At 45.2% G+C, this 17,741-nt stretch overlaps 1 protein-coding gene across 1 annotated transcript in view; it reads left to right on the top strand.

The window, feature by feature from the left end:
* The window catches only part of LOC135984507 (disintegrin and metalloproteinase domain-containing protein 20-like), a 28,506-nt gene extending 10,765 nt beyond the window's left edge, over positions 1–17,741 (top strand). The window contains exons 12-22 of the mRNA XM_065626852.1: positions 144–298; positions 541–709; positions 2,437–2,529; positions 3,447–3,639; positions 5,827–5,932; positions 9,586–9,769; positions 10,676–10,753; positions 12,862–12,973; positions 14,635–14,746; positions 15,775–15,835; positions 17,712–17,741. Of these exons, the coding sequence (XP_065482924.1) occupies positions 144–298; positions 541–709; positions 2,437–2,529; positions 3,447–3,639; positions 5,827–5,932; positions 9,586–9,769; positions 10,676–10,753; positions 12,862–12,973; positions 14,635–14,746; positions 15,775–15,835; positions 17,712–17,741 (1,293 nt within the window). The remainder of the gene's footprint in view (positions 1–143; positions 299–540; positions 710–2,436; positions 2,530–3,446; positions 3,640–5,826; positions 5,933–9,585; positions 9,770–10,675; positions 10,754–12,861; positions 12,974–14,634; positions 14,747–15,774; positions 15,836–17,711) is intronic.

The raw sequence follows: 17,741 nt of genomic DNA on the forward strand, positions 1-17,741 counted from the left end.
GCAGGGGGGGCACTGGGGGAGCTGGGGAGGTCCTTCAACCCAAACCGTTCTGTGATTCCATGAAGTCTACATCTGAAGTTCTCCACGTCAACACGCACTGACTTGAGACAACATGGACCTGTGTTTTTCCTCCCTGACTGCAGTTCCCTGGCCACGACACCACTGGCAACACGTTGATGCTCGCCCATGGGATAGGCCACAGCTTGGGCTTCAGCCACGACGACGCCAAGAAATTTCATGGCCAATTCTGCAATTGTACCTGCGCCGACACAGGATGCATCATGAGAACATCCCCAGGGTGAGTGAATCTTCTTCATCCCCTAGTGAATCTTCTTCGTCCCCTACATCACCAATGGTCACCCCCACTTTGTGCATTGGTCCTGACTCCCATATCCCTATACATGAAAAAAAGAGAGAAAAAATGCTTATTCCCCCTAAAACTGCCCATATTCTTGTTTGCTAGTTATCTGCTCTCGGAGTCCATCAATTATTTTATGTATATGACATGGTTATATATAATTAATATTTTTTTTCTTGCAGAGTTTGCTTAGCTTTCAGCAACTGCAGTATGGCAGAATATTACGATGAAGTAATAAGAAAAGATCTACCTTGTCTACACAACATACCATCTTTAAAGCCATTTCTTCTCGAAGCCTGTGGGAACGGTGTCTTGGATAAAGGGGAAGAATGTGATTGTGGCATTGATGAGGTTACCAATTAAATATTTCACTAGTGTTAGCGTAGTGTTAGTAAAATTATGCTGGTTTTGCAACTATAAAAGCTCATTGACTCATGGGAAGAAACGAGCTTTGAAGTGTTACACATTCAAATGATCCCACAGGCTCCCACTTCTGTGAACTCCTTTGAAGGGGGGATTTTTCTCAAGTACGGCTTTATTTGTGGGCAAAATACGCATGCTATGTGTAAACCTATGCAGAGCGTATTTAGAGGTAAATTCAGTTTTTCTTCCGTGGCTGTGGAGGGACCTTTCGTGGCAGATTCTGTGCAGAGATGAGACCTCCCTGTGACTCATCCACATGGAACGGTGTTTTCTGGCTGTCTTAATCTTTGTAAAAATGCGGAGTCTAAAGGAAAGAAAATTATCTGATCAGTGCTGCAAAGTGGGAGACTGCAGAAGTCTCTAAGCCGTTCTATATACAAGCAAATTATGAGCATTTGCATCTTCTTGTCTATAAAATGCGAGGTTTTCTATTTCTGTTCTTTATTCTCTTCTATTTAGCCCCAAGTCAGGGAATCAAGTGCTTTTCTGAAGCACCTGCATGTTGGTATCTTTGCAGCTCTAAGTCCAGGATCCAGGCCGTTGTGACTGTTCGGAAAGTTTGATTTTTTTCAGTGGAAACTCTTGTTTGCGTTCTGCGTAATCCTTATTTGCACAAAGCTTTGTCAAAACTCGGCCTTTGCAATGACCTTTCCCACATATACCCAGACTTGGACTGAACATGCTGCTCCTTGCTGGTGAAGAACATTCACCTGCTTTAAAAAATTATGCCAGAAAAAGCCAAATCCTGCTACTTCCCTTCTCCTGCCTTTGGTCCTTCCCGTAATCATCCCGGACAAAGCTTTGCACACCCCCACGTTCACCTGAAAACATCCCACAATGAGTTTTACACAATCCCACATTCTCTCTCAAATATCACATTATAAATTCCAGTCCTCTTCAGGAGACCAAATAAAATCTTGTTTTCCGTCAGCAATAACATCCCCATTATCTCCTCTTAATCAACGTGTGATCGATTAATTATTGTTCCTGTCCCCTTTCTTATGTTAAAAAGCCATTAACCAACTCTCCTTACAAAGCAGATACGTCCCAGGTATCCTTAAAATTTGAGTAATTAATTGTGTCTATGTGACAAAGTTCAGAGTCCAGCAGCTCCCACACCTTGAATGATTTGGGATTGGGAATCTGAAATTGTAAATAAATGGTGGGTCATCGCTGAAAGGGTTGAAAAAGGGAAGGAAAGAAAATATGAAAGAAGAAAAAAAAACTATAGAAAGGGAGCCTAATCTCTCCCATTTTGCTCAGAAGGGTTTCAAATTATTCTGGAAACATTAGTGAACCTGTTCTTAGAGACTCCTGTGAAGCAGGTAGGTTGGCTGATTAACAGAGATGGAATCATTAGTATTGAGAGAAAAATGCGAATTGTTTTAAAAATGTCTACATGAGACGTATCACACCTCAATTTCCCCTCCAGAATGTCCAAAGTTCGAGGAGGAGCAAAAAACGGACGGGTTTTTTCTCTTAATTTCCTTTAATTCTGTGTCTCTTAAGATAGGGAAAATTATCCAAATATTATTTATTTCCACATTATTATTATTTATTTCAAAATTATTTTTTCTTTCCAAATTATTATTTATTTCCACATTATTATTTCTTTCCAAATTATTATTTCTTTCCAAATTATTATTTATTTCCAGCATTGCCTCCAAGAAGGATGCTGCGTCTCCTCCACCTGCTTGCTTGCTCCAGAGGCTTCTTGTTACAGAGGTGGATGTTGTCACAAATGTGAGGTAATTATAACAGGAACAGATGCTATTTGCTTTGTAATGTAGGATAAACTAATTATTTAATTGTTTTTTTCAAAGCTGCTACGTGTTATAATGTTTATTTCCTGTAACTCTCAGTATACATGGTCACAAAATAGGCATAAATCTGACTGGAAACTGCTCACGCTGAGGTAGGAAACAAATAGTTTAGAAACACCAAAATTATGTCAGACAAAAACCATCAGCAGGAGCAGCAAAATGAGGGTGTAAAGACAGAATCAACAAACCCAACACAAGCGTTGGTGTCACGGATCAAACGTCCAACGATTACAAGTCCAAACGAAAGGAAAGAGATTTTAAAACCTCATTGATGATTTTGAGCTTTTAGGGAAAATCCAACAAGATGGTGTTTGTAGCAGCACTTCAGATTCAACCTGAAATGCACAGATATTATACAAAATATCAGAAATCATCATTTGCAATGTCTCAGCCAGACAGCAAGGACTTTACCGCCTTGCGCTCCCCTGGTCCTTATTTTGTCTGATTTTTTGGAAATTCAAGTTGCTATTTTTCATCTTATGCTTGTGGGGCATTCCCCAAGATTTTGCCACAGGTGTTTAGAATCACAGAATATTTTGGGTTGAAGGGCCCTTCCCAGCTCCCCCAGTGCCCCCCTGCCCTGAGCAGGGACATCTGCACCAGCTCAGGTTGCTCAGAGCCCCGTCCAGCCTGGCCTGGGATGTCTCCAGGGATGGTTCAGCCACCACCTCTCTGGCCAACCTGGGACAGGCTCTCATCACCCTCAGCGTGACAAATTTCTTCCTTATGTTTGGCCTGAATCTCCCCTCCTTTAGTTTAAAACCAATAATATGAGCCAGCCGCTCCAGAAAAAAAAAAAAAAAAAAAATCAAAACTCATTTTGTGGGCTGTTTTTTTTATAGTTTCGGGCAGAAGGTAAAGTCTGCAGAGAAGCCATGGGCATATGTGATCTCCCCGAGTACTGCAATGGCTCTTCGGCGCTCTGCCCCTCGGATGTGTTCAAGCAGGACGGAACCCCGTGCGGCATCAACGACCGCTGCTACGACGGGAGGTGCCACAGCCACGGGGAACAATGCAAAGCTCTGTTTGGCAAAGGCAAGATATCTGAGGAACTGATGGGTCATCTGATTTGGGATTAGCTCTCGCCTTCAGATGACACATCGCCTCGTGTCTCCTCACCTTTCCCTGCTCTCTGCTTTGAAAAAGTCTCTTTTCATAGAATTGTGGAATAATGGAATCATTTTGGTTGGAAAAGCCCCTCAAGCTCATGGAGTCCAACCGTTCCCCCAGCCCTGGCACTGCCCCATGTCCTGAGAACCTCATGTCCGTCTGTCCAACCCCTCCAGGGATGGTGACTCCAGCACTGCCCTGGGCAGCCTGTTCCAATGCCCCACAGCCCTTTGGGGAAGAAATTGTTCCCCACATCCAACCTCAACCTCCCCTGGCGCAACTTGAGGCCACTTCCTCTCATCATTTATTATCTTGGAAAAGAGTACTTGCATGAAAAAATACTAAAAAATACTTTTGAAATAGCCCATGATTTTATAACAATTGCTATAGAACTATATATACATAAAATCATAGAATCATAGAATCATTTCGGTTGGAAGAGACCCTCAGGATCATCGAGTCCAACCATAACCCAACTCCAGCACTAAACCGTGTCCCTAGGAACCTCGTCGAAACGCCTTTTCAACCATCACCTCCAGGGATGGTGACTCCACCACTGCCCTGGGCAGCCTGTTCCAATGCCCCACAGCCCATTCTGTGAATAATTTTTTCCTAATATCCAATCTAAACCTCCCCTGGCGCAACTTGAGGCTGTTTCCTCTTGTCCTATCACTTGCTATAGCATTGGATTCAATGATCGTAAGGGTTTTCCAGCCTAAATGATTCTGATTATGTATATTTATTTAGGGTAACGTAAAGGGGTTTTTTTCAGGCAGTAGTTGCTGCAGTGCTGCTCAGGAACACCCCGTGCCCCATGCGCAATGGGAACAGCAGACGTGGACAAACCTCGTCCGCTTGCCAGTAGAGGGTCCCAGAAACAAAAAGATGTGCTGGAAACTGCCATTGAGATCGCTTTTACGCTTTTAAAAGCAACCACACCCTATAATTCATGCACCTAAATTTCCCCCGGTTCAAACTTGAATTTTTTTTGAGTGCCTGCCCACATCCTCTTGCAGATTATTTCAGTTCCGGAGGAAGTCACTGAGCTTCCCCCGTGCATGTGTCCCCAAGCTGCAGCAGATCTGTTTTGCACTCCCTCGTTGGCGATACCAGTAATGACCATCACGATCCGGCTTTATTTATGAATATACGAGTTTTCTGTCAGTATGACCACAGTTCTACCGCATTTATTTACAAGAAGTTTGGAGCCTCTGGGAACACCTGCACACTAAGGCAGTAGCATTTGTCATGAAAGGCATTGCTGGAAAAGGCAAGAATATTGATAAAGCAAAATATTTTGATAAAGCAAAACGTTTTCATCAAGCAGAATATTTTCATCATCATTTCTACCAAAGGAATTGTCACACGAGCGTTTACACGCTGCTAATGTGGCCAACAGTGATCTCGGCCACCTTTGAAGGACAGCGGGGTTTATTTGCAGAACATTTTGGATGCTTGAAAACTTGTAAATAACGCCTGATGTGAGTCCTGCATTGACCACGGGCTCTTTTCCCTCACTGCTCTGTTATTCTTACACAACACTCAGTGAAAATAAAGATGTTCTGAAAAAAACTGGGAGTGCCCTGGGTTAGAAATCGTTCAGCTTTCCTGAAATCCAGATCCGTGCGCAGCTTCTAACAGGAATTACTGTTGCTAATATTAAATATAATGGTGGTGATTCTGGTTTCAGGGTAATTGTAAGATATATTGACCTGTGTCACACAGCAAGTCAGGCTTAAAGAAAAAAAAAAAAAAAGGTTTGGGGAAGATTTTAGGCTTTTAATCCAATTTTATGTTCCATGTTGCTCTGCATAAATGACCACGGTCCATTCTGATCACGGGCTGATCTCTTTCTTGGTGGCAAATCTGTTCATTTAGCCACTTCATTCTAACATTGATAATGCTGATGCAAAAGAGAAGCAGAACCAAAACAGGTGAAAAATATGTATGTACATACTGCCCATAAAACATGGCAGGTCAAAAGCAAGATGCCGTTGACCAGAACTTTATCTCAAAAAAAACAATAATACAAAAATCATCCAGGGGGATCATGGGGGTGCTGATACTCCCTGTCTCTCTGTGAACACCCCCATTTTCTGTGTCCCCCCCCAGCTGCCCAACCTGCCCCGTTCAGCTGCTTCAGGGAAGTGAACATCCGAGGCGACCGGTGCGGGAACTGCGGCTGGAACGGGACGTACTACACCAAATGCCAGGAAGAGTAAGTACTGCTGGTTACTGGTGGCTACTGGTGGTTACTGGTGTCCCAGTCCTGCCACTAGCCCAGGCAGAACTGGGACATCACTCTTACATGTTGCTGTACATACATACAAACAAAACACTGTTTCTAAGAGTTTTTCGACTTGAATTTTTGTTGCTGTTGTTGTTGGGATTAGGCACGAAAGAGGCAAAAATGATATCGGGAGAAGAGTGCAGCTTTTTGTACGACTTGGAGGCTCTGCTAGGCTTTTCTGGTTGGTTTTCGTAGGTGGGGTGATGTATGAGCATTGCTGAGAGAGGTCCTTTCTAACAGTCAAACAAAGCACGTGGCAATAGGAGGAATTTGAGGCAGCGTTTCTTCAGGTTGGGATCTTCTTGCACTCTGAACCCAGAAAGTTAAGTGAGGAAGGTCTTCTTTTTATAAAACTTACAGATTTTTCTTCTTTGCTTGTCCAGAACAGCCTTAAATCTTATCTCCCAGCATGAATGGAAGTTCAGCTTTCCCAGAGTAAGGGGTCAACCCGTCACCAGGCGAGGGCTGCTTTTCCTGTTCCGTTTGATAATGGGTTCTCTAACCCTTTTTCTCCTTCAGCATTAATTCTTTTCATTTTGCTGCCATGTGTCGCAGTCACCAGTCAGTACATAGAATCATACAATCATTTAGGTTGGAAGAGATCCTCAAGATCATGGAGTCCACCCGTTCCCCCAGCCCTGGCACTGCCCCATGTCCTGAGAACCTCATCTCCGTCTGTCCAACCCCTCCAGGGATGGTGACTCCACCACTGCCCTGGGCAGCCCATTTCATGGTTTTATCCCTCCTGCTGGACAAATAAACTTTCCTCACGGGCTGTTCCCTGCAGGGAACAGACTGACTTCTTGAGGAGACTAGATGTTCCTCCTTAGATGTTCTACTCTGAGCCCTGTTGCCAGAGCACCACTAGAAGATGCACCCAAGAAGGTTATTTCAAAAGGATGGAGGAAACCTGCTTGCATCTCTCTTCCTTAGGATGCAATAGCCTTTCCTCCGAGCATCTTGAAAGACATGCCTAGGTAGGACATTGTTGTAGAGTGTTGTCTCTCAATCTCTGAACTCATCACTCTCCAAGCCCTCCTCTCTTGTCCTGTCCTGAGAGCAGGACCTGCTGAGACTGACCCACATTTGGGTGTGGATATGGCCAATTCAAAAGGAAGGAGTTTGTTCACCAGGACCTTGGAGATTGACTGTCCCTATGTGTATTATTTAGTCAAAAATATGCAGTTGCTAGTACCTAACCTTTCTTAGAATCATAGAATCATTTCAGTAGAAGAGACCCAGGTTCCAGGTTCCCAGTCCCCAGGTTCCAGTACAGGTTGGGGAATGACCTATTAGAGAGCAGTGTAGGGGAAAGGGACCTGGGGGTCCTGGTGGACAGCAGGATGACCGTGAGCCAGCACTGTGCCCTTGTGGCCAAGAAGGCCAATGGCATCCTGGGGTGTATTAGAAGGGGGGTGGTTAGTAGGTCGAGAGAGGTTCTCCTTCCCCTCTACTCTGCCCTGGTGAGACCTCATCTGGAATATTGTGTCCAGTGCTGGGCCCCTCAGTTCAAGAAGGACAGGGAACTGCTGGAGAGAGTCCAGCGCAGGGCCACAAAGATGATTAAGGGAGTGGAGCATCTCCCTTATGAGGAAAGGCTGAGGGAGCTGGGGCTCTTGAGCTTGGAGAAGAGGAGACTGAGGGGTGACCTCATCAATGTTTATAAATATAGAAAGGGTGGGTGTCACGAGGATGGAGCCAGGCTCTTCTCGGTGACAACCAACAGTAAGACAAGGGGTAATGGGTTCAAGCTGGAACACAAGAGGTTCCACTTAAATGTGAGAAGAAACTTCTTCTCAGTGAGGGTGACGGAACACTGGAACAGGCTGCCCAGGGGGGTTGTGGATTCTCCTTCTCTGGAGACATTCAAAACCCGCCTGGACACCTTCCTGTGTAACCTCATCTGGGTGTTCCTGCTCCGGCAGGGGAATTGGACTAGATGATCTTTCGAGGTCCCTTCCAATCCCTAACATTCTGTGATTCTGTGATTCTGTGACCCTCAGGATCATTGAGTCCAACCATTCCCCCAGCCCTGGCACTGCCCCATGTCCCTGAGAACCTCGTCTCCACATCTGTCCATCCCCTCCAGCGACGGTGACTCCACCACTGCCCTGGGCAGCCTGTTCCAATGCCCAACAGCCCTCTGGGGGAGAAATTGTTCCCCAGATCCAACCTCAACCTCCCCTGGCGCAACTTGAGGCTTGTACTTTAGCAGTTCACCAGAAGAGCTGGAACCTCAGACCATGCCCAGGGTTGCTCCAAGCAGTTCACCAAGTAGGATGACATTGCTGTCATTAGGGAAGACACTAGGGTGCAAATTCAGAATTTGAGCTTATTTCCTATTTTCCTACAAAGCACTAGACAGGCAGCACTTGAGCTTCACTGTTGCCACCTCTGGGCACAGAGACAAGTTTTCAAATAACTACATCCAATTCTTCCTGGCATAAACAGCAGTATTTCCAATGCAGTATATAAAATGGGAAAAATGCATGAAAAGTGAGGATCAAAAAGTCAAATGGAAGTGTCTCTGTAGCTTCTGGAGAGATACTTCAAAGGGTTGTGCCTACGTGCCCAAGGCACTGACACCAACTGGCATAAGAGTCTGTTCCAATACCAGTTAAATGGCTTAACCTCAAAAAAGGGGTGGGTGGATGCAAACTACCTAAAAGGATTGACCCTGAAGAGCTGGAACCTCAGACCATGCCCAGGGTTTCTCCAAGTATGTGAGCTGCAACAGGCCAAATTTGCACCAGGGTGTGTACAACCATGGATCACGTCTTCATATCATAGAATCACAGAATGTTTTGGGTTGAAGCTCCCCCAGTGCCCCCCCTGCCATGAGCAGGGACATCTGCACCAGCTCAGGTTGCTCAGAGCCCCGTCCAGCCTGGCCTGGGATGTCTCCAGGGATGCTTCATCCACCACCTCTCTGACCAACCTGGGACAGGCTCTCACCACCCTCAGGGGCAACAATTTCTTCTTCATGTCCAGCCTGAATCTCCTTCCTTTAGTTTAAAACCATCACCCCTTGTCCTGTTGCAATGGGCCCTGCTCATATGTCTGTCTCCATCTTTCTTCTCGATCCCTTTAAAGTCCGGAAAGGCCGCGCTAAGGTCTCCCCGGAGCTTCTCTTCTCCAGCTGAACAGCCCAGCTCTCTCAGCCTGTCCTCCCAGCAGAGCTGTTCCAGCCTCGGGTCATTTCTGGGGCTCCTCTGGCCCCTCTCCAGCAGCTCCATGTGTGTCCTGTGCTGAGGACCCAGAGCTGGCCCAGCACTGCAGGGGGGTCTCCCCAGAGCGGAGCAGAGGGGCAGAATCCCCTCCCTCCACCTGCTGCTCACGCTGCTGGGGATGCAGCCCAGGACACGGGTGGATTTCTGGGCTGCAAGCGCACGTTGCCGGCTCATGGCCAATCTTTCACCCCCAGCACCCCCAAGTCCTTCTCCTGGGGGCTGCTCTCCATCCCTCCATCCCCAGCCTGGATTGACACCGGGGGTTGCCCCGACCCAGGTGCAGGACCTTGCACTTGGCCTTCTCATTGTCAGACGTCTCTGCAGGCCTTGCAAACTCTTTGTCCATCCCAGGAACGTCCTGTGTGGAAGAGTGCAGTGCACTAATGTTAAACGAGTGCCCGTCAGGCACGACGGCGAGACCGTGGTTCAGACCATCATGAACGATGAGCTCTGCTGGGGACTCGAATTCCACCTGGCTACAGACACCCCCGACGTGGGATCCGTGAAAGACGGCACCTCGTGCGGTAGAAACAAGGTACCCTTAGAAAGCTAGAGGATATACAAACAGTACAGGATGGAGATTAAATAAAGGATTTTGTTCCTAAAGGAAGAAAAAGGAGATTATCTTGATCTTGGATATAAGCCCCATAGAGCCTTCTGATAAAGCCTCCTTTAGCGGCTGATAAATAGCAACCTCTTGTATTGGTTTTGTGGGTTTTTTCACTCAGAGCGGTTAATGCAATAGCTTCTCCTAATTTTTCCATTAGGAAAAAGAAATTGCGCTCTTCTTTTGAAGCTCCTAACCAACGCCAAGGTTGTTTCGTTGAGCACGCAAAAGAATTTGAAGTGTTGTTCCAAGAACAGGTTTCACTTCTTCCCTTTGACCCACGCAAAAGACCAAATTCCTGTCAAGATGGTGATGCACTAAAGGATGAGTTTCCTGCTATTACACAGCAAGGAAAATCTTTCTAACAAAAACAGAGGTGCTGAGCTCCACCAAAAGGGAAGGAGCTGCTCAATGTTGGCTTCAGTAGAGTCCTCCTTTCAGGGGACACGGGTTTCACACCACCAAGCACAAACATTAATTCCAAAAATAACCAAATTGCAATTACATCCTACTAATGCTGGTACAACCTTCAATCATTTTCACTGTTTAATTACCGAGACTCTGATGTAGAAGAGGTTTCTGTGCATTTTGTAGCCCTCAACGGGTTTGTTCAGCCTCTCCTTTGGTTTGTCTTGAACCTGGAACCCAAGAGCTTCACTTTATGCTCCTTAAGGCTTGTTTGGAGAGAGGGAAAGAAAAGCCTTGAATGAAACAAACAGCTAAAAATACTTGCTGGGCTGTTTCTCGCTACTTTTACCCCTATTCACCAGTCAGTGCCCTTTCCTGATATCATTCATTTAATCATTTCACTAATAAATCTGCCTCTTTCTGCAGATATGTGTGAACAGGACATGTGTCAGCGCAGCTTTTCTTGACAGTGATTGCAGGGAGAAAAAATGCCATGACAGAGGGGTGAGTAGAAAACATTTCCGTATCCTTTGAATAGAATATGCAAAATATAAATTTGTCTCTCGAAAGCAGTATTAGAAGTCCAGAATCATTCCTGGTTCAGCAGCACAGAGATTATTTTCATTTTCACTCATGACCGTCCTCCCAGATTCTGCTCTGGCTGTCCACAGCTTTTTATAGAAGTGTTTGCTGGTTACATTTACCGTTTTTCTTCTTTGTTTCCTCAAATATTGTGAAAACCAACTTCCACATGATAACGCTTCATCCTTCATTGCGTCTGTCAGCGCTACTGAATTTAAATCAGCGGGAGGTGGAGAGATCTTCTTAAAAATGCATGCTCAGTTCTGTAACTTTGTTTTCCTTACAAATACCAAAAAAAAAAAAAGGTAGATTTTGTACAACATTAGCTGCACTTAGCCTTACATAAAACTACATTTCAAACGTTCATACCGGCAGAACTATTTCACGTGTGGATTTTTTTATGACATCATGTTCAAGGTACCTGCCCCTCTTTCCAGACAAATATTATTGTAGATAAGCAGATCTGTGTGGGTGTTAGTGTAGAGGCAAAGGGAGAATATTGAGAAGATTTCCTACCATCTATCCTTTATCTGAAATAGTTTTGAGGACCGGTACAAAAAGTTACTGGCAGTCTATAAACCTGTAACTGGGAGGGCCTGAGATCCATTTTTCTTCTGCTCTGTCACCAGCTGTAGGTGGCTGAGCCCATCAGAAGTTCTTGTGTTCTTAAAGAAGTTGGAATAATCATGTATTTTGTTGTCTGCAGAGAGAAAGGTTATAACACAAAAAAATGCACTTTTTTTCTTGGGAAGCAGTTCTCCAAACTTAAACACACACCCTTGAAAAATAATAATGATTGCTCTATATGGTTTGGGCTGCACCAATGAGTGAAGAAAGCTGTTAATAACCTCAACGCCGTCTCCCCAGAAGAGAGAAAAATGTTACTCAAAATGGAGCTGCTACATTTGGGCAGGAAACTATCATGGCCTACACAGGGGTGCAAATTTGAGATGTTGGGGAGCAGAGCTATGGGTCCGAACTACCAAACAATAATGCAAACCCAGACTAATAACATATAATAGGAAATCAGCCAACGAGCACCTAAAGAGGATTAGAGAAGCTCAATTCTGCATCACCTCAGCATGGGCCACCAACATGGGCTGATCGTGCATCCACACGGCAGCATGACCCAAAATCAGGGCAGTAGAATCACAGAATGTCCTGAGTTGGGAGGGAGCCACAAGGATCATCGAGTCCAACTCCTGTCCCAGCATAGGACAAGCCCAAAATTAATCTCAGAGGACCTCTTCCCTGTGCTCCTGGTCCATGGTGAGGATGCTCAGGCTGTTCATCAGCCCTCACTGCAGCCCGTGAGAGGTTCAGCTGTTACGGACCATGAGTGAGAACCAAGGAACTCAGGAGCTGAGTAGTCCAGCCTGGAGAGGACAAATAAATGTGCAATCAAGGGAGTCATGGACTTATCTTGTAGGAAAAGCCATAATCTTTGGATCACGTGAAGGTGACAAATTAATTTTGGACATATCCGAGAAATAGGTTGTCGTAACAGAATCATAGGCTCATAGAATCATTTTGGTTGGAAAAGCCCCTCAAGATCATCGAGTCCAACCGTTCCCCACCCCTGGCACTGCCCCATGTCCTGAGAACCTCATGTCCGTCTGTCCAACCCCTCCAGGGATGGTGACTCCAGCACTGCCCTGGGCAGCCTGTTCCAATGCCCCACAGCCCTTTGGGGAAGAAATTGTTCCCCAGATCCAACCTCAACCTCCCCTGGCGCAACTTGAGGCCGTTTCCTCTGCTCCTGGCGCTTGTTCCTGGGGAGCAGAGCCCAACCCCCCCTGGCTCCAAGCTCCTTTCAGGCAGGTCAGAGATCAGAAGGTCTCCCCTCAGCTCCTGTTCTCCAGCTGAACCCCCAGCTCCCTCAGCCGCTCCCATCACACTTGTGCTCCAGCCCCTTCCCCAGCTCCGTTCCCTTCTCCCAAGTCGCTCCAGCACTTCAAGGCCTTTCTTGGCATGAAGAAATATCATGATTTCTTTATTTTTCATGTCGTAAAATATGTGTTTTCTTTTAGGTGTGCAACAATAAGAACAATTGTCACTGTGATTTTGGATGGGGCCCTCCGTTCTGCAAGCTGGAAGGATTTGGAGGCAGCATTGACAGTGGACCACCCCCTTCTTTGTACTGTAAGTGTGGTGGGGTGGGACCTCTTTGCACATCACATTGCCTTGCTTAGATTTAATTTTTCTTCAAGTTCAGAAGTTATCCATTTACACTTTCAGATCACTTCAGACTTAGTTCAGGGATCTCTTTATCCTTTGTCATCTAGCCAATGTCAGATATTTTATTTCTCTTCTCACGCCTTTTTTATCATTCCATAGAATAAGAGAATAGTTTGGGTTGAAGGGCCCTTCCCAGCTCCCCCAGTGCCCCCCCTGCCATGAGCAGGGACATCTGCACCAGCTCAGGTTGCTCAGAGCCCCGTCCAGCCTGGCCTGGGGTGTCTCCAGGGATGGTTCAGCCAACACCTCTCTGGGTACCTGGGACAGGCTCTCACCACTCTCAGCATCAAAAATTCCTTCCCCACGTCTAGAACAATTCCACTTGTGCTTGCCCTGCCTGACTCCATCAGACTATTCCCAGGGCACCAACACCAACTGCAGATCGATTCCATTAAGCGCAGGGGCCGAGCAGCCAGCACACAGCTCATCAAGATGCTTTATGAGGGGTGTCTTACGAGCTCATCAAAACCCTCTTAGGAGAATCTTCCACTCCTCTTAACAGAGATCTCCAGTCCTGAGAGGACAGGACATAAATAAATACGATCCCGGCATGTACCTCTGAGAGATGTACTCCTGCCTTCCTGTACATTAGATATTCTGTCTTGCTGATTAAGAAATACCACGCGGTCACTCAGCGGTACTGCACAAAGCCATCAGCACCCGGCAGCTGACAACCTTCTTTGCTCATTAGTTCTGCTGCTGACAAAGAACCATCAGATCTTCCTGCTGTGCATTTGGCCAAGTGATTCAGGCAGTAACGGGCCCACTGGAACTGTGGAAATACGATTCTTTTGAGTAGATTAACAGTTTGTACGTCAAACGTGGAGCTGCTGGAGAGGGGCCAGAGGAGCCCCAGCAATGACCCGAGGCTGGAACAGCTCTGCTGGGAGGACAGGCTGAGAGAGTTGGGCTGTTCAGCTGGAGAAGAGAAGCTCCGGGGAGACCTTAGTGCGGCCTTTCCGGACTGAAAAGGAGCCGAGAAGAAAGATGGGGACAGACTTTTGAGCAGGGCCTGTTGTGATAGGACAAGGGGTGATGGTTTTAAACTAAAGGAGGGAGATTCAGGCTGGACACGAGGAAGAAATTGTTGGCCCTGAGGGTGGTGAGAGCCTGGCCCAGGTTGGCCAGAGAGGTGGTGGCTGAACCATCCCTGGAGACATCCCAGGCCAGGCTGGACGGGGCTCTGAGCAACCTGAGCTGGTGCAGATGTCCCTGCTCATGGCAGGGGGGGCACTGGGGGAGCTGGGGAGGTCCTTCCAACAAGCACCAGGACCAGAGGAAACGGCCTCAAGTTGCGCCAGGGGAGGTTGAGGTTGGATGTGGGGAACAATTTCTTCCCCAAAGGGCTGTGGGGCATTGGAACAGGCTGCCCAGGGCAGTGCTGGAGTCACCATCCCTGGAGGGGTTGGACAGACGGACATGAGGTTCTCAGGACATGGGGCAGTGCCAGGGGTGGGGAACGGTTGGACTCGATGAGCTTGAGGGTCTTTTCCAACCAAAATGATTCTCTGATTCTACAGTGTGTGCAGAGCGTGACATTCTCTCTTTCTCTCTTCCTTTCCAAGTGTTGAGAGCCGTAAGGAAAATGGGAAAAGCTGTTGGAATATTTCTTTTGTTCATCTTTATTTTGGGCTTTTTGATGTACAAGAAGAACTCCATTTCTCTGTGGCTTCATAGGTACGTAAAGCTCCACTAATCTTCACACCACCTGGCAAAACTGAGGCACATTTCACAATTTCTAATCAATTGCTTCCCCTGAAGGGCCTCACTACGAGTTCAGGGTGCAACATTGGCCACTTGTCTCATAAACCAAGTTCCTCTTGTTTCAATCTGCAGGTTAATGCCACCAAACATGATCCAATCCATGAGCAGAGCTTCCTCACAACTGCCTCATCCAAAAATGGCAGCTACAGCTTAATAGTTTCTAATTCTTTCTGGCTCTTCTTCAAAAGTTTTCCACAGAAATTTTGAAATTAACATTGTTGTCTAACTTTAGGATAATTTTTCATTAAGTTCTGTATTTTTGGAAGAGCTCTTACTTTTTTCTTCTTTTGGCACTTTTCATTCCATGGTTTTTTTACCATTTCCTTTGATGTTCACTTTTTTCATTCACTGAAAAATGCGAACAAAAGTTGAAAAAAAAAGAAAGATTTTTAAATAGTGTGTGGAGGATAAATGCTCTTTTATCCTCTTACCATTTTGCACATTTTTCCCAGGTCAAACAGGTTTATAAGCTTAACTGAGAGAAAATGGGAACGTGACAGGAGACAGGGAGAACGTTCAAAATCCCAAAGCAGAAAATGAATTATGACGTTCCCCTCGATGATCTCTGCACATCCACACGCTTTGGATTTGCTGGGTTAACTTATCCTGCCAAAAAGTAGGAAAAAGAACTGGGAGATTTGTTCAGCTCTTTGCAGCAAGACTATTGAGGCCCCAGCTACTTCATGTACAACCAATTTAGTTGTTTCTACCCTATTTTATAGTCTCTTTTCCTTTCCCACAATGGTTTGTGCTATCTCAGGTAAGAGACAGGTTTTTAACTTATTTCCAAATTCTATTTTCTTGTCATTTTACATATCCATGTCAGAGAATACAATTTAAAAAAAAAAAATATCATAAGGTACTCATCCATAAACTAAAGAATCTCATTCTGCATTAAATCACTGTCTAAAGTTCTGTTCACTGAGCACTTTACGTTATAGGTGTCGACGTAAAAGACAGGAAAAACAACGACGTAAAAGCATTCCTCCTCCTCCAAATGAAGTAAGTGTGTTCTCCCATCTCCAATTTAAAAATTACATTCTCAAAGGGGTTTGGAAAACTGTAACTTCTCAGTGTTTCCTAAACATCTTTTTCCTTTCTCAGTGATTTTTGCTCCTCCAGTGTAAGTTGAAAGCTGCCAGTGAGGATACACCCAAAGAGTGTGCGCAGAATACCTGCAGAAAATTGGTTTGGTTTATGTCAAGAGGCGGTTTAGGGTGAAAAATACCGAGTTCCCATAAATAGAAGTGAATTCAGACTGACTGCTTCAAGAGCTGGCATTAGCATGACAACACAGCTGAAGAAAGTACAAACAAAACACTGGCCCTTGTCAGAAAATAAGAATTTTGTCTATATTGGGAGAAATGTTTCTCCCAAAATGAGCAATACAAGGTGGCAGAAATTGTAGTGTCCAGGCAGGAGGGTCAAGTTCAAGCCTCTGCTCTGTCCTCCAGGAATCTGGCTAAATCTAAACTGCGTCAAAGCTGGTGCAGTTTTATCAGATCAACTTTTCCAAGGAAAAGCTCCCTGGAAAAAAAATAAATAAAATAAAATAAAAAATCCTGCCTCTCCTACTTAGAAAAGCAGAAGAAAACAGATAAGAAAATAGAAAATATAGTAAGAAAGAAGAGCAGCAAATGTGTGTAGGGATCACCCAGGGAGGCCCAGAGAAGGGTCCTGGCTCAGAAACTCATGATCCTCAAGAAAAAACTGGAAGATGTGGGTTATTGGATAATAACCCCCAAACACATTCAAGGCAACCAAAATGGAGACCTTGCTTTTTAGGTTTATTGTGGGCGGAACAAAAAATGATAAGACTAAACTGCCACACAAGAGATTTTGGGGAGGAAGAAGTGAAAAAAACGCTGTGGTTTTTTTTATACAGCACTGAGGAGGTCCACCACATCTCATAGAAGGTCCACCACATCTCATAGGACAAGTGAACATCAAAAGACACAGAAAATTACTCTTTTCCATCATTAGTTAATTAAAGTATGGCTGTCACTGCCACAAGATGCTGATGAAATCAAGCACTGAACATAACGCAAAGATTAGTCGCGTGGAGAGATAACGAGATTAATCAAAATTTTAATAGAGTATTAGCATAACCCACAAAATAATTCAGAGGAGAGCAGAAGAGGTAGTCGAGGAAATGTACCCCGAGTGTGCCATCTTTGTTGTTAAAACACCATGTGTGGGCTCTAAACTCCACAGGAGTCTAGAAATGACAAATTTGATAAAATGCAATCTCGCCAAGGCTATGCAGTTTAAGAACTTCACTATGACTTTGCAAATATTATAAATGAGAAAAGCCACTCAAGACAGAAAACGTACATTAATTAAGAGTATCAGGGAAGCACCGAGACCTCACGGTAGAGGTTAGAAACTCCAGCCCAGACAACATTTCCTGATAATATCCCTAGAAATACAATTTACAATGACAACTAAAGGAGTTATAAATGGAACGTGAACTGGCCCAGACAAAGACCCGTCCAAAGCAGCATCTCATCTCCAGCGTGCAGGGACAGGGACAGCATCACCAGGACATGGCAAGATGATTCTGGTCTCCTGACGTTCTGCTGATGGCCAAAATTTGCAGCCAAACCATTATATTTAAAGGTCCTGTTGGATTTGCCCTCCACAAATGCATCTAATCCCTCTGAACCTACTCATCCTCCTGCCTCCCCAGGATCCTGTGACTGTGAATTTCACCCCCAAAAAATATATATATTGACTCTCTGGAGGCGCATTCTTCCAAACAGTTCTACTGTTCCTGTATATATTCCTTAAAATTGTGAACATTGGACTCTGCACACCAACCAAATGACCTCCATTTGAGTGGAATATATTCTATTAACCTTAACATTTTATTTTTCAGGAAAAAGTAGAAGGGGAAAGCTCCGTATAA

The sequence above is a fragment of the Caloenas nicobarica genome, chromosome 1 (genome assembly GCF_036013445.1).
Source record: "Caloenas nicobarica isolate bCalNic1 chromosome 1, bCalNic1.hap1, whole genome shotgun sequence".
Lineage (NCBI taxonomy): Eukaryota > Metazoa > Chordata > Aves > Columbiformes > Columbidae > Caloenas > Caloenas nicobarica.